This window comes from Carlito syrichta, unplaced genomic scaffold (genome assembly GCF_000164805.1).
Source record: "Carlito syrichta isolate Samal-C Ts95f unplaced genomic scaffold, Tarsius_syrichta-2.0.1 Scaffold315954, whole genome shotgun sequence".
NCBI lineage: Eukaryota > Metazoa > Chordata > Mammalia > Primates > Tarsiidae > Carlito > Carlito syrichta.
In genome coordinates this window covers 61,744-88,139 of record NW_007260050.1, presented here as the reverse complement: position 1 = coordinate 88,139, position 26,396 = coordinate 61,744, and the positions used below count along the sequence as shown (strand labels likewise).

General features: G+C 44.4%; 1 protein-coding gene and 1 pseudogene across 1 annotated transcript in view; one reads left to right on the top strand and one right to left on the bottom strand.

Annotated features, from left to right (window-relative positions):
- Window positions 1–8,880, top strand: part of LOC103276179 (ADP-ribosylation factor-like protein 1) — an 11,301-nt gene extending 2,421 nt beyond the window's left edge. The window contains exons 3-6 of the mRNA XM_008073587.2: window positions 2,650–2,731; window positions 4,943–5,054; window positions 7,232–7,410; window positions 8,262–8,880. Of these exons, the coding sequence (XP_008071778.1) occupies window positions 2,650–2,731; window positions 4,943–5,054; window positions 7,232–7,410; window positions 8,262–8,292 (404 nt within the window). The 3' untranslated portion in view covers window positions 8,293–8,880. The remainder of the gene's footprint in view (window positions 1–2,649; window positions 2,732–4,942; window positions 5,055–7,231; window positions 7,411–8,261) is intronic.
- A 5,855-nt stretch (window positions 8,881–14,735) lies between these two features.
- Window positions 14,736–26,396, bottom strand: part of LOC103276182 — an 18,266-nt pseudogene continuing 6,605 nt past the window's right edge.

Below are 26,396 nucleotides of genomic sequence, written 5' to 3'. Positions count from 1 at the left end.
TTTTTACTAATAAAATGAAGATGATAAATATTAACTGGCTTTGAGAGGGAAATCAGTGAATTGTTAGGTAAAAGTAGTCTGCCAACCTGTATAAGGAATTAAATAACTGTTAATAGTATTACATGTGAGGTGCCTTTTTTTTGTTTTGTTACTATTTTAAATAAGATTAGTTCCTCTTAGGTAATTCTGTTGATTACATTTAAAGATATGAGTGTTGAAGTAATGTGGTATCTCAGAAATATTGAGAAGAAAGATCTCAACTTTAATCAATTATTGCTATTTTAGAAAAATATTCTCAAACAGTTCTGTTTGACTACATAAGAATACTGTTGTTATTTGTTCTTGTTCAATTATAGACCAGAATTTACTTAGAAAAGATTAATATATTTTTAAAAAATTAGTGTTCACACAGTTTGCTTAAGATATTAAAATTATGTCTCTGTCACTCACGTATTTCTATATTGTTACTATTTAAACTTCCAGATTAAAAAACAAAACAAATAAAAGCCCTGGCATGGTGGCTCCTGGCTGTAATCCCAGCATTTTGGGAGTCTGAGGCAGGAGGATTGCTTGAGTCGAGACAAGACTGGGCAACATAGTGAGACTTTGCCTCTATTATTATTATTATTATTATTATTTGAGTAGGAGTCTCACTCTGATGCCTAGGCTGGAGTGCAGTGACCCACTGCTCACAGCCACTGCAGCCTCGACCTGCTGGACTTAGGTGATCTCCGCCTCAGCCTTCTAAGTAACTGGAACCACAAGCACATGCCACCATGCCCGGCTAATTTTTTTGACTTACTGTAGAGAGATGAGGTCTCACCAAGTTGCCCAGGATGGTCTTGAATCCATGGGCTCAGGCAATCCTATCATCTCAGCCTCCTAAAGTACTGGGATTACAGGTGTGAGCCACTGCACTTGGCTTATTATTTTTTAAATAAAATAAAATAAAACAGTCTAGCCTTTATGAAAGAACTTTTTGAACCCCATAGCATCTGTCATTCCTTTTCGCTACCTTTAGTACATTCCAGTTCCTTTGTTTTTTGCTTCTTAAAATCACCTATCTCTGCTGAGGTTTCTCCCAGGAGTCCCTGCATTACCCAGAGCAGTGCAGTGACTGGTGTTTTGGCAAGCTTGACTTTACCACACTCTCATCCTGTGCACACAGATGATATCACTCTTGGTGAACATGGTGATTACACTTCTACTTAATTCACAGGGAGACATCATAAACTTACTTTTTAGTTTTCACTCAGGTTTGCTATAGGATAGTTATTTTTTGGTTGTAATAGACAATATTGCCAAGTACTCATAAGCATTATTTCTTAATGCAAACTTAAATATAAAAAAAAACCTAATTGCCCAGTTGTAGCTGTAAATCATTTTTCTTTTTGTCTTTTTTTTTTTTTTTGAGTTGGAATCTCATTCTGTCACCCAGTCTGGAGTGCAGTGGCCGCTCCCAGCCACTGCAGCCTCTACCTGCTGGGCTCTGGCGATCCTTCGCCTCAGCCTTCCAAGTAGCTGGAACTACAGGCGCGCGCTACCACACCTGGCTAATTTTTTGATTTATTGTAGAGATGAGTTCTCGCCAAGTTGCTCAGGCGGGTCTCGAACCCACAGGCTCAGGCAATCCATTCACCTCAGCCTCCCAAGGCACGGGATTACAGGCTGAGCCACTGAGCCCAGCTCTTTTTGTCATTTTTCACTTTGACTTTTTTTGAAGCTTATAAATGTGAGTAACCTTTGTATATATCACTCCAGAGTTTTTCAATGTCCATTTCACCCTTCCTTAGATTCCTTTCAATGAAAATAGTAGTATCTTGCCTCACCTGTTTGGTGCTAGAAGGATGGCAAAGAAAAGGGATGGGATACCTGCCCTTTGACCATCCAGCGATGACCTTATTACAGGTGAGCTCTTGAGGATAATTGCAGGCCGGTGAGGTTGCCAGCCTCAGAGAGCCCGACTTCTGTAGAGCTGTATATAGCCATGGCCGTGTCCTTACTGAAGTTTAGAATTTAGCTGTTCTTGTTTTTGATCCCTATTTATTTGCTACCTACTAAAATTCCAGCTTTTGTAATATATCTTCAATTGTACTTTCTAAGTATAACTTTCTGAACACTTATCATGAAAGGAACTCACAGAACTGTTGGGAGATTTTTTTACTCTGCAGGTAATGCTGATCTTGCTAATTGATGATATGTGTGTGTGACAGCATACTATTTTTTTTTGAGTTGGAATCTCTGTGGCCCAGGCTGGAATGCAGTGGTACGCTCATGGCCATTGCAGCCTCCACCTGCTGAGTTTAGGTGATCCTTCTGCCTCAGCTTTCCAAGTAGCTGGAACCGCATGCGTGTGACACCACAACTGGCTAATTTTTAAAAATTTATTGTAGAAACGAGATCTTGCCAAGTTGCCCAGGCTGGTCTCGAACCCATGGGCTCAGGCAGTCCTCTCGCCACTGCTTCCCAAAGTGCTGGGATTATAGGCATGAGTAACTGCACCCGACTCAGCATACTATCTCTTAAATGGAATAAAATCTCAACCGGTAACATGATTCAACAGTTACCATTAGTTGCTGAGGCTCAGATTGGATACTTTGAAAGTAGAATGCATTAATCTATATATGACTGACTTCATTTTTCTTCCAGCCATAGGATTTAATGTAGAGACGGTGACATACAAAAACCTTAAGTTCCAAGTCTGGGATTTAGGAGGACAGACAAGTATCAGGTATGGTACAAAGACCAGGTTACTTTGTGGTATTGAACATCTGAACATCTGTTGGTTCTTTAAGGGTTGCGGTAGTAAGCCAAAGTATCTATTCTAATGTAATTTAGATGGAGCCACCTAGTTTAAAATGAGGCAGATCTGAAACTGTTTCCTCATCATCTACTAAATTAAAATCAAGGAGGCCAGGTTCTCAGATGTCACTTAAGTGAAGATCTTTTCGTTGAAACCTCAAGACATTGCTTCAGTAGCTCTCAGCTAAAAAGGACCCTTCATTTCATTCTTGTCAGTCCCTGTTGTGTGAAACATTGTTTTAGAATTTATTAAGATACCTTGCGGGCCACCTTTGAGGGCGAATATAAACATGGATGCCTCTGCCATTCAGGCCACTGCCTGGTATTTTGTGTTTGACGTGGCACCTGAACATTGGGTGGTTGTCAGAAATATCTTTTTTTTTTGAGTTGGAGTCTCACTCTGTCGCCCAGACTGGAGTGCAGTGGCCGCTCCCGACCACCGCAGCCTCGACCTGCTGGGCTCCGGCGATCCTTTTGCCTCAGCCTTCCGAGTAGCCAGAATTATAGGCACACACTACCACGCCTGGCTGATTTTTCTAATTTATTGTAGAGATGAGGTCTTGCCAAGTTGCCCAGGCGGGTCTCGAACCCGCGGACTCAGGCAGTCCACTCATCTCAGCCTCCCAAAGCACGGGATTACAGGCTGAGCCACCGAGCCCGGCTGTCAGAAATATCTTAAAAGATGAGTAGGGCATACACTATACATTCTGGCTTCTTTTATTTTTATTTATTTACCTATCTATTTATTTGTTTGAGTCAGAATCTTACTCTGTCATCCAGGCTGGAGTGCAGTGGCACATTCACAACCACCCAGCCTCAACCTGCTGGGCTCAGGTGATCCTTCTGCTTCAGCCTTCCAAGGAACTGGAACTACAGGCATGTACCACCATGCCTGGCTAATTTTTTTTATTTATTGTAGAGGCGAGGTCTCACCATGTGCTCAGACTGGTCTCAAACCCGCCTCTGCCTCCCAAAGTCTGGGATTGCAGGTTATTCTGCTTCCTTTTAATTCATTTCATTTCTTGAATCACTTTGGAATTTATTTCTAATTTTAGCCATTTCTGCTTGAAGATTTCAGTGGTTAACTTCATGACTGATTATATAAAATCATATTAAAATTTTAAGGGTGGGCACGGTGGCTCACATCTATAATCCCAACACTTTGAGAGGCCAAGGTAAGAGGATTGCTTGAGCCCATGGGTTTGAGACCAGCCTAGGCAACTTGGGGAGACCTCATCTCTACAATTAATCAAAAAATTAGCTGGGCGTGATGGTATATGCCTGTAGTTCCCAGCTACTTAGAAGGCTGAGGCAGCTGGTCCAAGGCTGTGGTGGCCGTGAACATGCCACTGCACTCCAACCTGGGAGACAAGAGTGAGACTCTGTCTCAAAAAAAAAAAAAAAAAAAAAAAAAAAAGGCTGGACGCAGTGGCTCAGCCTATAATCCCAGCACTTTGGGAGGCTGAGGTGAGAGGATTGCCTGAGCCTGGGTGTTTGAGACCAGCCTGGGCTACTTCATGAGACCTCGTCTCCACAATAAATCACAAAAATTAGCCGGGCATGGTGGCATGCGTCCGTAATTCCAGCTATTTGGAAGGTTGAGGAAGAAGGATTGCCTGAGCCCAGCAGGTAGAGGCTGCGGTGGCTGTGAGCGTGCCACTGCACTCCAGAATGGGCAGCAGAGTGAAACTCAAAAAAAATTTTTTAAAACCATTGCTCTTAAGAAGTTCCTAGTTAAAGATTTATAAGATGTAATGATCAAGTCTGTGGGTAACTTTTCTATCAGTACATTTAGTAATTTTATAGATTATAAATATATTCTCTCAGCCAAAAGTCTGAACTCATTTTGAAACTCTCTGGTCCTGTGATTTAAGCTTGTAAAATGTTAGTCATCTTTGTATATATATTTGTGATTTAATGTTTATCATCATTCGCTTAACCTCATCTCATCTGAGGGATATGTGTTCACCAGAAACATTAAATAATGTTTCTGAATAATTAAGGCATTGATTAAGGTGTGGCAGGTTGCATGTCATTCCCCCAGCCTCCCCCAAATCTTGCCCTGGGTCCTAGCATGTAAATTGACATGTCAGTTTCTTCTTTCAAATAATAATTATTTTCCCCTTTGAATTTTCTCTAGGCCATACTGGAGATGTTACTATTCAAACACAGATGCAGTTATTTATGTAGTAGACAGTTGTGACCGAGACCGAATTGGCATTTCCAAATCAGAGTTAGTTGCCATGTTGGAGGTAAGAAAACATGACTGCTTAGATGTGGGAAGTCATTTACATTTGCTGGCTATTTCCAGTGTATAGTATCATATACAGAAATAATTTGAAAGAATGCAGTCATTTTCCCTTATCCCTTTAATTAATCATTTTCTTTTATGCAAATTACCTCCTGTTCTAAAATTCAGTTGGGGAGAGGGTTGGAGACCAAAAAAAGAAAAAATAAAAAAAATCTACCCTTTAACTTCCTTGAAAACTAGATTCCTTGATTTCCAGGAGGTGTAGAGCTCCATTCAATTAAAGCACCTATCTTAAGTCACTCCTATGACATGACTTTTAAAAAAATGTCTCTTAGGCCAGGCACAGTGGCTCATGCCTATAATTCCAGCCCTTTGGGAGGCCCAGGTGGCACGATTGCCTGAGCCCACAGGTTCGAGACCAGCCTGGGCAAATTGGCGAGCTCTCTCATCTCTACAGTAAATAAAAAAATTAGCTGGGCTTGGTGGCACATGCCTATAGTTCTAGCTACTTGGAAGGCTGAAGTGGAAGGATCACCGGAGCTCAGCAGTTTGAGGCTGCAGTGGTGGGGCGTGTGCCACTGCCCTCCAGCCTGGGCGACAGAGTGAGACTCCTACTCAAAAAAAAAAAGTCTTTTTATTTTTAGCTGTTTTAGAAGCCTTAAGAGTTCAGAGGGATGGGTGTCTGGGTTGCTGGTGTGGTTCTGGTCACAGCTTCACCCTTCCTGGTGTTGACTGTGCCCCACCTACATGGGTCTTCTCTTTGTCCTCGGAATATGATGAGTTTCCACACCTGGCTCAGACCTTGTGCATGCGCTGATCCTCTGCTCGGGTTGCAATCCCAGCATCTCTGCATGGCTGCCTTCTTGACATGTTTTTTCTCACATGTCTCTTCCCAGGAGGCCTGGCAGCTATTCTGTAACCTCATCCTTGCTTGATTCTCGATACTTCATATTCTTTATATTGTTATTAAATGTATGTTTACTTACATATGTCTCTTCCCTAAAATGTGAATTCCTGAGTTTACCCTGATATAACTGATATGAGCAGCAGTGTACAGCATTTAATTAAGAACTCAGTACATTTTATTCATTGAGGTTAAGATCATCTGTTGACTGGTTGGGATTCATTAAATAATCTTTCAGAGAATTCATTAAATAATTTTTCAAAACTTAAAAAAAATAACGCCAGGTATGGTGACTCACTCCTGTAATCCCAGTACTTTGGGAGGCTGAGGTGAGAGGATTGCCTGAGCCCACGGGCTCAAGACCAGCCTGGGCAACTTGGCGAGACCTCATCTCTACAATAAATCAAAAAATTAGTTGGGTATGGTGGCGCATGCCTGTAGTTCCAGCTACCTGGAAGGCTGAGACTGAAGGATCACCTGAGCCCTGCAGATTGAGGCTGTAGTGGTCATGAGTGTGCCACTGTACTCCAGCCTAGGTGACAGAGTGAGACTCCAACTTAAAAAAAAAAAATTTGAGAAAAATTACTGTGATTAATTGAATAATGAAATTTCCTTTGCTCGGGACAATTAAATGGTTAAGCTTCCTTTTCCCACCAAAACTATATTCTGAATTATCCAATCATTGGATGTTTAACTGTACGTTCTAGGCAACTGATACCTAGGTCAAAGCCCGAAAAAGCTGTTTATACTTTAACTCAATTTTTAGAGAACTGTGTTCAGGAAGCAGTTTCAAACAAATATTTCTATATAAAGACTTGGGTTTGTCTAATAGTCAAGTGACAAGAATCTAAGATTCTAGTACGGGAAGATAGTTACATAGTTGATAGTGCATTTGACCATTAATTTTATTTTGAAAAAAATTTTTGTGGTTTGGGGAAACATAAATGGTTTAATGTTTTTTGTTTTTTTTTTTAAACAGGGTATAGAACTATATATAAATGTAATCTTAAGTATGTAAATGTATTTACTAAATAAGCTCTAGGTACCTTCAGAACAAAGTACTATTAGAAAATACCCCAAAATGTCAACAGTGATCATAATTGGGAGGTAGGATTATGGGTGAAGCTTCTTTTCTTCATATTTCTCTACAGTTTCATAATTAATAATAAACAATAATTTTAAAATATACTTTTGCAGTAGTTTTTTGATGTTTCTTTCTAAGCTCTAGGTAGCAAACTGATCAGAGGAAATTGAATATCTTCCATTTTGTTTAGGAAGAAGAGCTGAGAAAAGCCATTTTAGTGGTGTTTGCAAATAAACAGGACATGGAACAGGCCATGACTCCCTCAGAGATGGCAAATTCACTTGGGTTACCTGCCTTGAAGGACCGAAAGTGGCAGATATTCAAAACATCAGCAACCAAAGGCACTGGCCTCGATGAGGCCATGGAGTGGCAAGTATCTGTTTCCAGAAGCCTCTGCATGTGTGTGCATTTGCAGCTGTGCACACCCACATGCACCTTCCTTTCATCTTGAGGACAAAATTGAGGTTGGCTTAGCAGCATATTACATAAGTTCCTCCAGTTTTTTTTCCCACTGGTCTTCATGTGCATCTCCCTTTATTTCAGTTAGCCAGCAGATGACAGCTAGATAAGCCAGGTCTTTGCCATATTTTAGCCCCTTTCTGCCTCGCCTCCTGCTCTAATTCCTTCTCCTTCAGTAATTAGTTAAGGCTCTCTTCTCAGGAGACTTCCCGGATGGAGCTCCATTCCCACTGCCTTAACACATCCTTAAAGTTAGATGCCCTTGCCACAAATCAGTGACATAGTACTTGCAATGCTGTCTTGTAATTGTTTTATTTGTCTACTTACTCATTAGATAATCAGTCCTTAAGTACCAAGGCCATTCTCATCTCTGAGTCATCTACAGATAGCCCAGCAGTAGTCGAAGCCTGGAAAATAGATCCTTGATCTTTATTGATTATTCATTCAAGCACAGACAAATTCAAAGCTTAAAAGACCACCAATTCTGTCGGTCGTGGTGGCTTATGCTTATGATCCCAGCACTTTGGGAAGCAGAGCCAAGAGGATTGCCTGAGTCCAGGGGTTTGAGACCAGCCTGGGCAACTTGGTGAGACCTCGTCTCTACAATTAAAAAAAAAATTCATTCTAGTCAGACTGTGTTAGGTAGCCTTCATCACATTAAGTGCTTTGGAAGCTACCTCCAGTGAAAAGTTGATATTGCAAATGATCATGCTTTGTACCTGAAAGTTAACTTTATGGAACTGTTCATTATCTCTTTACAGGTTAGTTGAAACGTTGAAAAGCAGACAGTAGTCCAGTCCTTTAGCTCTTGGAATTGAAAGCTGCATCACCTGTTGTGTTCACACTGCGAGATGCGGACACTGCTTAGCTTCACCATGTGCGGAACTGACTGCAGTGTTTGTAATAAATTCGGAAAATAAGTGTGTGGAGAGGTAACTTGGTTGAATCACCTGAATATTCTGTGTCATGTACAATATTCCTTCCTTGCTTTCTTGTGTTAAGGTATATTCTGTTTGTATGAAATTCTTATTCCAGTACAGTCCTGTTAAAGAATGCACTCTTCTTCCTGGGGAAAAACCCTTCTATTTTTGAATTAGTAGTTGCAGCTTGTTTGTATAAACACTAATAAATATCTTAACTTGGATTTTTTTCCCCCTTATAATGAATTAAGTCTTTCCAAAGATTAGGCTCAATAGAGTAGGCTGGGAACATAGTCTGTATAATATAGTCCTCATTTGCTTAACTTTTTTGATTTAAAAGCTTTTGGTTGTAGGCATGAATATTCTTTTGGTGGTTAACTTCACTGACATATCTGTAATTTTCTTTTACTTTATAGTTGTTGAAAAATTTTACGTATAGTGGTCTAGTTGATTTGTGCAGGACCTATGTGAGGTAGGTAGGATGGGTTGTGATGTCTTTACCTGGTGGACGTGGACCAGGGTTCTGACAGGTTGGCTTGCTCAAGGCCACCTGTTAGTGAGGAGGGAATAGGGCTCAGGGTAGGATGTTTGGGTCAGAAGCTGGAGTCAGACTACATTATGTATTTCTGAAAATGCCAACACTGACGACACAACCTAACTCTTAAAATAAAATTATGCTAATTGAAGTAGTCACCATACATGCAAAATAACACATGTATTTTGTCTATACTGGAAGTGATCTATGATACAGTAAAAACAATCCTAAATGGTTATATTTGATGGCATTCACAACACGTTAAAGAAAACATTTCACATGAAAGGAAATAAAGTCTATTTTAAGAAGCATTATAAAAGATGCCTTTACTGTCTTTCATTTCTTTTATACACCTGTAATTGGACTTACAAACTTGATTCAGTTAAAAGTCAAAATCTTGTTGGTTCTATAGGGAGAAATTAAATGTTCTTGGTTTTAAAAATTAGGCTTCGCTGGGTGTGGTGCCTCATGCCTATAATCCCAGCACTTTGGGAGGATGAGGTGAGAGGATTGCCTGAGCCCAGGGGTTTGAGACCAACCTGGGGAACTTGGTGAGATCTTGTCTCTACAGTTAAAAAAAAAAAAAATTAGCCAGGCATAATAGCACATGCTTGTAGTTCCAGCTACTTGGAGGGCTGAGGTGGAAGGATCACCTAAGTCCAGCAGGTGGAGGCTGTGGTGACTGTGAGTGTGCCACTGTACTCCAGCCTGGGTGACAGAGTAAGACTCTGACTCAAAAAAAATAAAAAAGACCAGGTGGCTCACACCTATAGGTGGCTCACACCTGTAATCCCAGCACTCTGGGAGGCTGAAGTGAGAGGATTGCCTGAGCCCATGGGTCCAAGACCAGCCTGGGCAACTTGGCAAGACCTTCTCTCTGCAATAAAATTTAAAAAAACTGTCTGGGTGTGGTGGTGCACACCTGTGGTTCCCGCTACTTGGAAGGCTGAGGCGGACGAATCGCCTGAACTGAGCAGGTCGAGGCTGTGGTGGCCATGAGCGTGCCACTGCACTCCAGCCTACGTGACAGAATGAGACTCTGACTCAAAAAAATAAAAAAGGCTTCCTGCTAGACTATAAATTTAAAGAATGTTTAAAAAGAATCTTTTTGAATGGGAGTCTCTGTTGCCAGGCTGGAGTGCAGTGGCATGTTCACAGCCACTGCAGCCTCTACCTGCTGGGATCAGGAGATCCTTCCGCCTAAGCCTTCCAAGTAGCTGGAACTACATGCGCATGCCACCATACCTGGCTAATTTTTTGATTTATTGTAGAGATGAGGGCTCGCCAAGTTGCCCAGGCTGGTCTCGAGCCCGTGGGCTCAGGCAGTCCTCTCACCTCGACCTCCCAGAGTGCAGGGATTATAGGCATAAATCACCACACCCGGCCTAAAGAAACTTTTAAAACTCTCCAGCCCACCATGGGATCAGCTAGAGTGTGACAGAAGTAAATATAGTCTTTAGTAATTACTAAAACGGGGAATTTTATTTCACTTAAGTAAATTGTTTGGCTGGGTATCATGGCTCACGCCTATAATCCCAATGCCTTCTTGGGAGGTGGAGGTGAGAGGATTGCCTGAGCCCAAGGGTTTGAGACTAGCCTGGGCAACTTGGCAAGACCTCGTCTCTACAGTAAATTAGCTGGTGTGGTGGTGCACACCTGTAGTTCCAGCTACTTAGAAGACTGAGGCAGAAGGATCACCTGAGCCCAAGAGATTGAGGCTACATAGCCATGAGTATGCACTCTAGCCTGGGTGATAGAATGAGACTCCAATAAATAAGTAAATAAATAGGGCAACCAGCATTTAAAAAATTCGGTGCTGGTAAGGAGAGCTTAATACCCCACTCCTCGTGTCTCAGGAACTGTTGGTTCATTTCCTGGCTCTCGCTGTCCTCCCAGCACCCGCCCCTCTGGGGACTCTCCCTCTTGCTCATCCCTGGGACCTATTCCTGATCCAGTCCCTCTGCCGTCTTTATTGGAGCCCTTCTCTCAACCACAGCGTTCCAGTACAACTAGGTCTGCTCCTGTGGGCAGGGGCGTTTTTTCACGTTTATGTCCCCGGTGCCCAGTATGGGGCCTGGCGCACTACGGCCATTCAGAGTATGTTCCTAATTGAAGTAAGAGTATGGGTATTTGCTGGCCAGGGAAATAGTACCTCTGCCATTTATACTTGGTTCCCTGCTGGTCCAGGGAAATGCCAGACCAAGAATGCAGCAAACAAGTTCACTTACACCCTGAGGTGTGAGGCTTGTGTAGGTGGCTCTCAGCAGTGCAGGAAAAACGGCAGCAAATGGAAGTGGGAAGTAGGGTCCTGGCAGGCAGGCCTGGGCATGGCCCTTGCCATCCTATTCCAAGGGCATGAAGCTGTCCAGAGGTCGGCACTTGGCAGTCCCGGTCCCTCTGGGTCATCAGCAAGAAGGCATTGACTGCAGGGTCCTAGCCTAGCAGGAAGCGACTGCACAGACTGCCAGGCCTGGATGTTGATGTTTGCAGAAAACATCTGAGAAGTCTGATAACAGGAAAAGCACCAGACTTGAAAGAACACGCGTACTAGGTGCAAACAGCCACTCCTTCCGTTTCTTTTCTGTAAATGAGACCTGGGCAAATGATACCAAAGGTTTCTTTCCGCTCCAGCCTTTTATTTCATAACTGGTTGGTATTGTGCTGGGTCACATCACACTGGAAAAATGTGAGAAGCTGAGACGGTGGAATTGCCTGTCAACTGAATCCCTGAGAGGCACTTTCAGCTGTTGAGATGCATGGAAGCCCCTGGAGGGCAGGGCCCACGTCTTATGTACTGTGAGCATCCCTTGCATCTGGTGTGCTGCGCCTGGCACATGGTAGGCACGCAGTACATATTTGTCGGTTATAATTAGAGATGTGCTTAATAACCCTGATTATTTGTTCTTTCTGACCTTGACCTTAGCATTTTAAAAAATTTTTTAAATTCTTGTGACAGCAATACATGTGCATACTTTAAACCACTTAAGAAGTAAAATCAACCTTTTGGTACGTCCCCTTTATCCCTTTGCCACATTACAAAGTCCCTTGGAAGGGTGGGAACTCCTGTTGGAGATAGGAATTACATCCAGTCTGAACACTATGGCCACTCAGAGTATGTTCCTAATTGAAATAGGAGGATGGGTATTTGCTGGCCAGGGAAATAGTACCTCTGCCATTTATACATAGTGAATCCTATGCTACAGGCCATCTCATTTGAACTCTGTAACTACACATTATAAAGCATGTGCTTTCAGTCTTGCACTTGGATCGTGACTCCACCTACATCCCGTGTCATTCTTAGGCAACTTATTTACTCTGAGCCTTAATTTCTTCATCTATGAAGTAGGAACCAGTTTTAGAAACTTCGGGAATACTATGAGGATCAAGCAAAGTGTATGTCAAGTGCCTGGCCTGGATTCTTCCTCCCTTCCCTCTCTTCCAAATACACTGGGCATTAACGAATATTGCTCTCACACTAAGTGCAGAGTGAGGCAAAAAGCACAATATAGCTGGATGACAAACTGGTTTACTGGCCAGGCACAGTGGCTCACACCTGTAATCCCAGTGCTTTGGGAGGCCAAGAGTTTGAGACCAGCCTAGGTAAAACAGCAAGCCTCCATACCTACAAAATGTTACCGTGCGAGGGCTGAAGTGTAGTTTCTTCTTTCCCTTTAATAAATATGAACACTTCTCTTTTTCCATGGCTTTCTTTTCCCTCCACTCAACAGTTCTGGGTGTCATGTATACTGATGGATGTAACTAGCTGATTTTCACCACTGTATTTCTGTGTATGGGTATACCACTTTATCCATTTTCCTGTGGAGGGACATTTGGATGGCTTCTAGTTCTTTTATCAATGGCTGATGAGCATTATTGTACGAGTCTTTTTCAGGTCCATGATCGTAAGTTTCTCTAGGAGTTGGAACTGCTGGATCAGGGGATGTACCCATCTTCAGGTTTACAACTAATGCCAAATTGTTTTCCAAAGTGGTTGACTGGAGTTCCTATTGCTCTTCCAGGCTTGTCAACACTTGGGATTTTAGGTTTTTTAAATCTGATGGGTTCAAAGTGAAGTCTTATTCTAGTGTTGACTTACATTTTCATAATCACTAATGAGCTGGAATACAGGAGTGACTAGAAATATTTAACGAGACATAGCTGGTGTGGGAGGACCCCACTAGTCCAGGTGATTATAACTTCTGGGGTGGGAAGATACAGAGTACAAGGATTCATGTTGCCAGGGGGTCCTTGGGGGTCTCAAGGTGGCGACTGCTTGCCAGTCAGCTCATAATACTTAAGTTCTAAAGAATTGGTATTAGCTGTACCAGGTTTTATGGTAATGCTTAAGGGCTATTTGTTTCTTCTTTGTGCAAGGCCCATTCTCTTGCCTTTTCTACCGGATTATCTTGGCTGATGAATGTTCATTACATAGCCTGATGCCACTGCACCTTCAGCAGTGTATGTTATATGCCACATCCCAGTTTGTATCTCTTAATTTATCACAGGTTCTCTCTATAGATAGTACTTTTGTATCTTTTAATATCTGACAGGGCAAGCTCCTTATCCTGTTCTCCGTTTGCAAGAGTGTCATGCTATTCTTGGCTTATTATCTTCCATGTAAGTTTTTTTGCTGTTTTTTTTTTTGGGGGGGAGTAGATCTCACTCTTTCGCCCAGGTTGGAGTGCAATGGAATGAGCATGGCTACCACAACCTCGACCTGCTGGGCTCAGGTGGTTTTTCTGCCTCAGTCTCCTGAGTAACTGGGACTACAGATGCACATCACCACAGCTGGCTCAGTTTTTGGTTAAATCTAGAGACGAGGTCTCGCCATGTTGCCCAGGCTGGTCTCGAACTCCTTGCCTCGGCCTCCCAAAGTGCTGGGATCACAGGCATGAGCCACTGCACCAGGCAGAGCCAGCGTCTTGAATACGATTGTATTTCTACATTTGTACAGATCTTTCTTGATGCCTTTTGTTAAAGGTTTAGAATTTTCTCCATAAAGGTACTGGAAATTGGTTTATTCTTCTGCATTTTTTTTCCTGCTTTTTATGATTTTTTCTACTTTATTTTATTAGAAGATATGGGGTACTAATCAGGACTAGGTACATAAGTAATCTGCATGCAGGTGAAGTTTAGGCCTCGTGTCCCCTGGTTTGGGACCAGGTACTTTGTGTTGTTACGTGCCCCCCTCCTTTTTCTTGCTATTTTAAACTGTATCTTTTTAAAAAAAATTATGTATTAAACTCTATCGCTAGTGTCACATGCTTTTTAGACAGTGAAGATACAGTAGTAGTATAAAAGGTTTTTATTTTAAAAATATGAGCATGATTACATTATGCTATATATTAATTAATCTATGCCAAAGTTAACCCTGCCGTGATTTCACCATTTTTTTTTTTTTTTTTGAGTAGGAGTCTCACTCTGTTGCCCAGGCAAGAGTGCAGTGGCATGCTCATGGCCACCGCAGCCTCGACCTGCTGAGCTCAGGCGATCATTCCACTTCAGCTTTCCAAGTAGATGGAACCACAGACACGTGCCACCATGCCTGGCTAATTTTTGATTTATTGTAGACATGAGGTCTCACCAAGTTGCCCGGGCTGGTCTTGAACCTATGGGCTCAGGTGATCCTCTCACCTCCACCTCCCAAAGTGCTGGGATTACAGGTGTGAGCCACTGCACTGGGCTCCTGCTTTGATTTCAGACTGGAATAGACCAGCAAGTTCATGCTTTGGGTGTGCTGAGACAGTGTCTGTGCGCTCAGGTGTCATCACAGGGAGACGTTACTCCACCATCGCCAAGTCTTTCAGACTGTGGCTTTTCTGTCTCTTGGCCTTGTAGCCTGGACGCAGAAACTCAATCTTTCTCTTCTTTGCTTCAGTTTTTGTATCTCTTCAGCTTCTTCTTGGCAGCAATAGCAGGATTAACCGGGCTCGGTGGCTCAGCCTGTAATCCTGCGCCTTTGGGAGGCTGAGGTGAATGCATTGCCTGAGCCCGCGGGTTCGAGACCCACCTGGGCAGCAAGACCTCATCTCTACAATAAATCAAAAAATCAGCCGGGCGTGGTGGTGCGCGCCTGTAGTGCCGGCTACTCGGAAGGCTGAGGCGGAAGGATCGCCGGAGCCCAGCAGGTCAAGGCTGCGGTGGCCGGGAGCGGCCACTGCACTCCAGTCTGGACGAACGAGTGAGACCAACTCAAAAAAAAAAAAGAATAGCAGGATTAGTCACAAACTTGAGGAGAGAATAGAAATTTGGTATTACTTTAAAGTAAATGCTAAGCCAGTAAGACTCAAATGCAGGAAATGTATCATCTTGCTCACCCTTAAACATCTTAAACACAGTGCGTGCCCATTAGAGGAAACTGGAGCCCTGGTTAGGAAGTCCCTACTTCTGGAAGTGCCACCCTCCCTGGACATGAGGGTGACCATGCACACGCCCCCGCTGAAACAGTAGTGGGCCCGGGAGTGCACCGTCCTTCCATGTGGCAGCCTCACCTCCAGAGACTTCCTCTTCCCGCGGAGCGCCCTCTTCTCGTGAGTCTGCTTCTGCACAGACACGAAGGCCCGTGAGAAGCTTTCGAACCCAACTGGCTTCTTGAGCAGTTCTGTGATTTCCGGGGACAGATTCTTCAACAAAGGATCTACACAGAGTCATGATCAGGGACAGTCAAGTGGGAAAGGACACATCTGAACATCCACAAAATACAACATCCAAGCTCCCGGAACACTACTGCTGTTACTTCCACATTAAACACTGATTTAAAACCAGCTTCCAAGTTCTGGGGTGGGAAAATCAGCCAAGGTGCTGGACCTAGCACTCCTGGCTGCCACCTCCTTCAGGCTGCAGCGAGAGACCGGGAGGCCCATCCTGGTGTGAAGCCGACTCTAAAGACGCGCTTTGGGAGGCTGAGGTGAGTGGATTGCCTGAGCCTGCAGGTTCGAGACCCGCCTGGGCAGGTGAGACCTCATCTCTACAATAAATCAAAAATTAGCCGGGCATGGTAGCGCACGCCTGTAGTTCCAGTTACTTGGAAGGTGGAGGTGGAAGGATCACCGGAGCCCAGCAGGTCGAGGGAGCGGCCACTGCACTCCAGTCTGGGCGACAGAGTGAGACTCCAACTCAAAAAAATAAAAAATAAAAAAAAATAAAGATGTTTCACGTCATTGAGACTCAGCAGAAGCGCTCGGTTACCTGCTCACCTGCTCAGCTCCGTGGGACAGGTAATAACTTCTCCAGCCCTTCATGAGTCGCAGAGGCTTATCTCTGCCCACAGGGACCTTTTGTTTTTTTTGGATCAAAGACTCCTTTGAGAAGCTGACAGAAAGCCATGGTCTCCCACCCTTCCCTGCCCCCTCATCCCCCAAATGCAAATAACCAGGACTGATAATTACATTCAGTCTTAGGTGGCTGGAGCATCTGCACTCTAAGGCAAGCTTCCTGGCAACAGGCCTTTCCACCTTAAGCCCCTGGTGCCGGCTGACCCAGGCCTGTCTGCAGCCCCAACCCTCACCACTGCTTCTTCCTCTCTGAGAGCAAGGGAACTTTCTCTTGAGGCTGAAAAACTAAAAAAAAGCCCCCATTTTGACATTCACTGCCTTTGCTTGATTTTTTTTCCTTTTTTGAGTCAGAGACTCACTCTGTCGCCCAGGCTAGAGTGCAGTGGCACGCTCACAGCCGCCGCAGCTTTGATCTCCTGGGCTTAGGCGATCCCTCCACCTCAGCCTTCCGAGTAGCTGGAACTACAGGCTCGCCTGGCTAATTTTTTGATTTATTGGAGAGATGAGGTCTTGCCACATTGCCAAGACTGGTCTCAAATCCTGAGCTCAGGCAATCCTCTCACCTCTGTCTCTCAAAATGCTGGGATTACAAGCGTGAGCCACCATGCCTGGCCTGCTTGATTTTTAAACTTTTTCCAGCCCTTGATAACCTCTTTTTCTATTAACAACAGTGAGGATCAGTGAAGGAAATGTACCAGGCAAAGAAGAAACAGGAAACATTACAATGATATTTTAAAACTGTTCTGTATAGAAATGATAATACATATATTTTTGCCTTATAATTCTTTTATTTATTTTTTTCCTGAGTCAGAGTCTCACTCTGTTGCCCAGGCTGGAGTGCAGTGACTCGCTCACGACCACTGCAGCTTTGATCTGCTGGCTCAGGTAATCCTTCCGCCTCAGCCTTCCAAGTAGCTGGAATTACAAGCACTCGCCACCACGCCCGGCTAATTTTTTTTTTTAATTTTTTTTTATGTAGACATGAGGTCTTACCAAGTTGCCTGGGCTAGTCTCGAACTCATGGGCTCAGGCAATCCTCTCACCTCAGCTTCCCAAAGTGCTGGGATTATAGGCGTGAGCCACTGCGCCCAACCTGCCTCATAATTCTTGAGAAGAGAATGCAATGACATTTTACTCTTCACAGCACTATGAGGTCCAGAATCACCCAAACCATCATGTTCTCTGAATATTTGATCTGTGCTCTGGGGTGAAACCTCTTTTAGGAGAGAAACATTCACATGTAGGCAGAAGAGAGCACACAGACAGGGCAATCAAATCTAGTACAAACATGGAATCTGCTATTAACTGCTGCAGTACCTCACAAGTTTTCTTTCAGGAAAGAGGAGAGAAAGGAAGAAGGATGCACTCAGTAGTGCAGCTACAAGCTCCATTTGTAGATGTTCAGGACAGTGGGCAGTTACTTTGTTCTGCATAGGCGCTGTTCAGGGATGCTACAACCGCTGGAAGGTACAGCTGCACCCTGTCGGCCTCCAGCTCCATGGCCATGGTGTCCAGGAACTTGAAGATGCATGCTCTCTGCAAGCACAGACCAGCTTTCACTCAGATGTTTCTTCTCAGCACTCAGTGACACAGCACCAATTTAGAAAACAGGGCTCAGTCTATTTGGGGACAGAGGGTACTGCTGCAGTTTGGGGTTCAAGGGGCAAAGGCCTGGCAGGAACGCTAATACCATCGAAATACTTTTTACAGAATGAGTGCTTTCGGGCATTCTGTGGGTTCCTCGCACCTTTAAGGGGTTTCTGGGCGAGTAGGCAGCTTCCAGTTTTGCGATCTGGGGCAGCTCCGGGACAAGCCACAGCAACGTGGCCAACTAGCCATGAGCCGCTCTTGCCTCATCCTGCTCTTCCCTGACAGACACCACCCTTCCGTCTGCACGGGTCCTGGTATCTCCAGTGGCCTCCGTGTCTGTACCGTCTCCTGAAGCATCTCCTTTCTCCATTTCTTCTCCAGTCCCACCTTGCTTATGACCAGACTCAGGCTCCAGGAGATATAGGGCTTTGGTCACAAACAACAAATTCTTAACAACCTTTTAAAAAAGGGTGAGGGAGAGAAATTGTCAGTATCATCAATGTCGTCCTTCCCATATGGACTTCCAGCCCCGTCTAAATGACAGACCTGCTGCCTACCCTTGATGGGTTTCCTTGACCCATTGCAATCCATTCCTTCCGACTCTGCCAATGAATGAAGCATGCTATTTCCTCATTTCAAAAAGCAACAGAGGCATCCGTGTTTATGCAAGCCACTTGAGGTCACTCTTAGAGCAGGCATTGACCTAATATCTAGAGCCCCATCACTTGATCTGTACTGCCCCATCTTGTCCATAATGGTTCATGAGGGATACAGCCAAGAGCCCTTCTTGTATCTGGCCACCACAGCTGCATCAGCTCCTCACCCACCAGCCCACCTGCTCTATCCAGAGAGGACAAGCAGGGGAGCAGTCAGCCAACTGTCCACAGTCAGTGACATTTACTGCATATTTACAAATGCTTCTCTATCTTTACATTTTACTTATAGTTACATTTTATAATACAAAAACACATAAAACTGCCTAGTGTTGGGATGACTTATCTCTTAAGGATAGATAATTCTCAGGTCATACTGTAGCATGAATATCATTGCTTTCTCTTTAACTTCCAGGGCTAAGGGGAAAAATTCAATTTCATAGTTTAATAGAAAACCACCAAGCAACCAAGTAATGCCTTTTAAAGCTTCCATGATACATGGAGATTTGTTAAGGCTGAAGACAAAAAGATTACCAGCCAGCATCCTACTCCATCTTTATGAAGAATTCTGAGTGGAGCAGATTAATCCCAACAGACCCAGTGGTGACTAGACATGTACAACTGAACATGTGTTTGAGTGTATGTCTATTTCACTGAATCCCCCAAGCATTAAAACAGGCTCAAAACCCAAGTAACCCACATCAGCCTGTTCCTGGACTGTTGGTCTGCTGAACGGGGAGAAGTGCAATTCTTACCTGTTCTCGTAGAGACTCATCCAAGAATCTGGAATGCAGTTGATGCCAAGAAGTTAGGGAGATACTCCTCATCTGTGAAAAGAAAAATGGACGCTGGCAGACATAGCACAGGGCATTTCTGATTACTCTAAGTAACTAACCACAATGAAAAAACAAACCTAACAAGTAACATAAACAGCGATGCCCTGGCGCTTGCTCTGAATTCCCGCTGTACAGGCCTGGAGAGGAAGGTTCAAGACCAGAAACCAAGCCACCATTCCCTTCTACTGGCATCATTATTTCCACCCACAGAAGCGAGCACTTTCATGTTTGGGAGACACAGGCCACCATCCCATCCATCACTAGCTCGGCACTTTGCATCATTCAGGGTTCTTTTTCTTCCTCTTTTCTTCCCTCATTAGTGTTCATGGAGCTCCCGCCATGAGCCAGACCTGTGCCAGGCCTTGGGAAGTCAGAGACGGACATACCACAGCCCCCACCTAACATCTTCACGAACACAATCTCATTCAGTCACCCACAGGCTCTGAAGGAGGCAGGACACACAGGGTCAACCTCATTTTCCAGTGCTGATAAAGAACTTGAACACATAAGATGGGCATGCTCAGCAAGCAAATTAAGAGTCTGACTCTACTGATGGTCTAAAAATTATCCTGGAAAAACATTGGCCTTGAGGGTGACCCTCCGCCAGCTACTGAGACATTCCTGTTGATTCATATATGCAACAAGATATTGGTTGAAGGGTTTCTCTCAAGGGCCAGCCCCAAGCAAGTTACACAAACCAGAATGAACATCTCAACAGGACATGAGGGAAGCACAGGTTTAGAGCAATCTCATCTTTTGGTCAAGGTCACTTGTAAGGAATCTGATTGCTACAGGTTCTGAGCATTTTCTTTTAGCCTTTTTGGCATTCTGCTTTTGAACAAGCTCCTCGGGCTGGCAAGAGCAAAAAACAATCCAAAAATCTGGGCCACTGTGAGCCACACCTAGCTGTATGAATATCTCAAGTGGGAGTGCACATGACCTAAGGAAACCAGAAAGCATTCTCAGATGGTTCACGGTGCTCCTAATCCCTTGGTGGTAAATACCACTACCTCTGGCATTGTCATGAGAATCACATGCATGGAGTGAGGAACCAAAGATGAAGAAAATATTCCAGAGGCTGGGAAGGGGGCAGGGGATAAAGGGAGGTTGGGTAATGGGTATAAGTCATATTTAGACGGAAAAAATATATTCTAGTGTTTGACAGTACAGGGGGTGACTACAGTTAACAATAATATATTGTGTATTTCAAAATAGCTAGAGGAGAAGACGTGAAATGTACCTGACACAAATAAATGACACATGTTTATGGTGATTGACACCTCAGTTACCCAGATCACTACACATTATACGCGTGAATCAAAATACCACAGGTACCCCATAAACAAGTAGGACTATTATAAATCAATGACCAAAAAGATGAACAAAACAGTCTCTGTGTCCCAGAAGCTCACAAGGAGCTCGGGAGAAGTGAAGTAGACAGATACCAGGAACACCTGGAACACCTGGAGCTCCTGGCACGCTAAGTGACACTAGAGACACAACCAGGTAGTTCCATGAGCAAAGCCGAGATTCAAGGGAGACACAGACGCATCCACACAGACATTTCCTATTACCTTCATTAACAAGCAGTAGACTCAGCCCAGGTGCAGTGGCTTATGCCTGCAATCCTAACCCTTTGGGAGGTGGAGGTGAGAGGATTGCCTGAGACCATCCTGGGCAACTTGGTGAGACCTCGTTGCCACAATAAATCAAAATTAGTCAGGTGTGGTGGCACACTCCCGTAGTTCCAGTTACTTGGAAGGCTGAGGTGGAAGGATCACCTGAGTCCAGCAGGTAGGGGCTGGGGTAACTGTGAGCATGCCACTGCACTCCAGCCTGGGTGACAGAGTGAGACTCCGACTCTGTTTAAAATAAACAAATAAATGCATTAGACTGCAGGCTTTTCTCCACATGCTACACTTGGAAAGTAGGAGTTAAAAAGGCTTATGATATGAGTGTTGGGAACAGGATGGATCAACAGTGTCATACCTCAGTTTGAGGTATGAAAATGCTTCCATATTTCACAAACATGTTTTTACCTTTTTCTGTATGAACCTCTGTAATAATCATTAGGCCAAGTCTCCGTGAAGCTATATCAGAGTAAGTCATACGGTGGCCTCATTTGTGCCAAGTCATGAGTTTTGGTTCTTAAACCAGGTGGGCACTTTAAGCATTTTTCCAATGTCTATTGTTCAGTGACTAATCAAAATTGAGTGTGCTAAATTAAAAATTCTGGGGTCTTATTTTTCATTTAGAGAGTGACATGCAGTCATGCGCCATGTGACAACATTTCAATGACAGATCACATATGTGATAGTGGTTCCCTAAGATCATAATATGGTTTGGCACTACTCACTAACAAAAAAGATTTTCTTATGTACTATATTTTTACTGTACTTTCTATGTTTATTTATTTATTTACTTATCTATTTTATTTATTTATTTGAGTTGGAGTCTCACTCTGTCGCCCAGACTGGAGTGCAGTGGCCACTCCTGGCCACTTGTAGCCTCGACCTGCTGGGCTCCCGCGATCCTTCCGCCTCCGAGTAGCCGGATCCTTCAGCCTTCCGAGTAGCCAGAACTACAGCCACGCGCTACCACATCCGGCTGATTTTTGATTTATTGTAGAGATGAGGTCTGGCCAAGTTGCCCAGGCAGATCTCGAAACTGCAGGCTCAGGCAACCCACTCACCTCAGCCTCCCAAGGCGCGGGATTACAGGCTGAGCCTCTGAGCCCTGCCTATTTTATTTTTTAAGTGAGAAAGCAGGATTTATTGAGAGGGGACCCGAGGGAGTGTGGATTTAGGGCTGAAACCTGGTGCTTATAGAGCCCTAAGTCCAAGCAGATTGGCTAGCACTAGCTGTGAGCTGTAGCTGTTCTGATTGGTCAGTATTAAGGACCAGTTGGCAAGAGGTAGGGGCCTAATGCTGAGCTTATTGGTTGCTTTTCGATTCCAGTAGTGAGTACTTCAGCTCTAACTTGAGAGGCTTGCAGGGAGATTGTTTACTGGAGTTGGGAATTTGCTACATTGCAGGCCAGGAGCTCGCTACATTGTTACCAGAGGATCCACCTGTCTGTCTGCCTAGCCTTTCTCTGGCTATCTCCTGTCTCATTGTTCCCTTCGGAGTAGTAACCCTAACTGCCATTAGGGAGTGAGGGCGATTGACTGGTCTGGCTACTTCCTGATGATCATGGGTGTCGTGTAGGGATGGCAGCTAGGGATACTCCGGAGGGCGATCTAAAGTTCCTCGGTAGAAAGAAGCTTCCATACAAGGGTCTGTCTGCATCACCATTTGGAGTTTGATGGCCTCCTTCTGCCAAGTGCCTGTTCCCGCACCAAAACGGATACAGATTTTTCAGGTCAGCCTGGGTTTCAAGAGTGTCAACACAATGGGTCAACCAGCCAAGCCCCAGAGAGGGTTGTCGAGGGGCTTGATAGGCCTAGCCCCGGATGTGTCAGCTCTAATGATGAGCTGGCAAGCCAACCCCTGAGAGTGTTGCTGGTTCAGTGGGCCAGCAAGCCTAGCCCCCAGGGTGTCTCAGCTTTGGAGTCTCGCTTTCTTCTGGCAGCTCTCCTGGTTCAGCCGGCTCCGTTTGGCTGGCAAGCACTGCTCTTCGGCTCTGATGATCTTTTGCATCTCTTCAGGTCGCAGCCCTTCAGGGTCAAGGTTCTTGTCTCATGCCCAGGAAGAATGAGGGACATGGCCGGCCAGAAAGTGAGAAAGCGGGATTTATTGAGAGAACAGAAAAGCTCCTGCAGTGGGAGGGGATCCGAAGGGATTGCCTTATGTTTATTTCTTATTTTTTTCTTTCTATGTTTAGATACACAGATACTTACCATTGTGTTGCAACTGCCTAGGGTATCAGTGCAGGAACATGCTGGACAGGTTTGTAGCCTACGGGCCACAGGCTAGACCACAGCCCCATTGTGGCAGGTCAGGCCTTCTTGGTGTGTGTATATGGACACTATGATGTTTGCACACAACAAAATCACCTAAGGATGCATTTCTCAGAACAGGTCCCAGTTGTTAAAGCAACGCATGACTCTAATAACGTAAATGTTCTCTGGAAGTGAAAGAGTTTAGTAAATTATGGCACATCTACATGTGGACTACTATATGACTACTCAAAAGGATGTCTACAAAGTGGGTTATAGGATAGTAACATGCTTTCTTAAGTACAAACAGGATAGAAAAGTCTACATGAAATTAAATACCTTCTTAAAAGAAATATGGCATTTAACAAAAAGAAAGACTGGATGGAAAATAAAAATGACATGCTGTGTACTGTAAGTGCATATGATTTTTACTTGTCAAGTGTTCTTTATTATTTATTTATTTATTTATTTATTTGAGTCAGAATCTCACTTTCGTCTAGGCTAGAGGGCAGTGGAACGCTCACAGCTACCGCAGCCTCGACATACTGTGCTCAGGTAATCCTTCCACCTGAGCCTTCCAAGTAGCTGGAACTACAGGTATGCGCCACCATGCCCGGATAATTTTTCTTGATTTATTGTAGAGACAAGGTCTCACCAAATTGCCCAGGCTGCTCTTGAATCCCTGGGCTCAGGCAATTCTCTCGCCTCGGCCTCCCAAAGTGCTGGGATTACAGGCCACTGTGCCTGGCGTCAAGTGTACTTTAATAAAGCTGAGGGAAAAATAGAAAAGTAAATAAATATACTGGAAAAAAGGTAAGTATATACCAAATTATCAAGGAGCAAGCAGGAATTTGGGAATGCTTTCTCTTTCTTTTATTCTCCATAATTAATATTCTTTATTTTATAAATAAGATGTATTACACAAGAAGTTATAAACATTTTTTTTCCAGAAAAAATTTTTTCACATTATTAGTCTGATAGGGCCTTAAAATTTTTTTTCTTTCACTTTTGTTTTTTTGAGTGTAGGGGTCTCACTCTGTCACCCAGGCTGAAATGCAGTGGCATAATCACAGCTCACTGCAGCCTCAACCTCCTGGGCTGCGGCAATCCTTCTACCTCAGCCTCCTGAGTATCTGGGACTACAGGCATGTGCCACCATGTTTCTCTAATTTTGTATTTTTTGTAGAGACGAAGTCTCGCTATATTGCTCAGGCTGGTCTCAAACTCCTGGGCTCAAGCAATCCTCTCACCTTGGCCTCCCAAAGTGCTGGGATTACAGGTATGAGTCACCGCACCCAACCTTGCATTTTTTTTCTCATGGGCTTTTTTCCTGACATTATATGCCTTCTAAAGTATTCATATTTTAATTTCCCAAATCTATTTTCAGTAATTCTATCACAACACACATATATTTTTTTTTGAGTAGCAGTCTCATTCTGTCACCCAGGCTGGAGGGCAGTGGCACACTTATGGCCACCGCAGCCTCAACCTGCTGGGCTCAGACAATCCTTCCCCCTCAGCTTTCCAAGTAGCAGGAACTACAGATATTCATCACCATGCCCGGCTAATTTTTAAAATTTATTTATTGTAGAGATGAGGTCTCACTAAGTTGCCTGGGCTGGTCTCAAACCCATAGGCTCAGGCAATCCTCTCACCTCGGCCTCCCAAAGTGATGGGATTATAGGCGTGAGCCACCGCACCAGGTCCTGTTTTTAAGATTTAAATAAAAAGAAAATACTAACTCCAGATTTTACTCAACATCTCAGAGGGCTTGCTTTGTATGCTGAATGATATCACATTCCTTGATGAGTTTAGTTATCAGCGTAAGAAAACTAAACAGAAGGCAATCTGCAGCTTTTTCCTCTGTCGCTTCTATGATCTAAAAACAGGATGAATATAAATGAATAAAGCGCCAAGTTGAACACACTCCTGCTCCCTGGGCCTGAGGACCCCTGTGGGACTGCAAGCGTATGGCAGGGTGAAAGGCACAGGGAACAGTCAGAAGGGCGTCTCCTGAGATGGCGCTAAACACTATAGGGAAACAAACAAAGACAACAAGGACCCTAAGCTCCTGCTTTTCCCTCACGCGCAAAACTTTAACCTATACACAAATATTATCTCCCTATAGGAATACTACCTCATAGCCCCTCCAATAAAGACCCTAGTATGGCACTGGCCACCCCCTTCCAAACTGATAAATATAGACTTCTCTCAACTGTGAATCGGGTCTTTCTCGCCCTTGTGCAGGTCTCTCTCTCCCCCTGGGTGGGATCCCGATTTGGCACCTGTGGCCAATCCTACTCTCTCAGACTCTCCCCACCCTTCTGAACGCCCCAGCCACATTCACACTAGCACTCATTGAATAGGCAAGTCCTCCTCCCCAAACAAGGGAGTAAGAACTTTCCAGGGAACTCTGGAGGGAACGGACTTTAAACCCCCCCGCTCCGGCCCCCAGGCAAGGGAAAACACACCCACCTTGGCTTTCATGACCACCGTAGACCCTAAAGGCTTCCTCTTCTCCTTTATATCTCTCAAACTTTAAAAACTCCCATGGCTGCCAGTTTGCAGCGGGTCCCAGGGGCCCCACGGCTGCTAACCCACAGCGGTTTTAGTAAAATTCTCCCTATCTCTTTCTCCCCCCTCCCTAAGGAATCCCACGGCTGCCGGGCCATGCCTATTGACCCACAGCAGATTTTAAAGGGCTCCCACGTCAAAAACTCTGTTCGACCGGCAGTAAAGATACAGCCTACCTGCCGCCCGGTCAAGTGCTCTCTGTCTGATTCCGAAAATCCTAGCGCTAGGTGCCTTGACCCCTTGGTTCTCCAGGAGAACCCTGGCTGTGCCAAACCTCTGTGACGACAGACTTTGCCACAGCCACACTTCTTGGACAGCTGACTCTTCAGGGGACGCTCTGTTTGGTCTGCCTGTTCCCCATGGGGGACTCATCCTCTCTGCCGGCTGATTCTCCTCTCAAATGCCTTTTAAACAATCTCTACTCTCTCTCTCTCTCCTGATATTAAGCCCAAGTGTCTAATTCACTTCTGCACACAGGAGTGGCCTACATATCCCTTAGACAATCAAAATCAGTGGTCCCCTCAGGGATTCCTCAATCCTGATATTATCAGGGATTTATATAACTTTTGTGAGCATTCAAAAAGGTGGGTGGAGATTCCCTATGTTCAATCCTTTTCTCTCCTCCGTGAACATCCT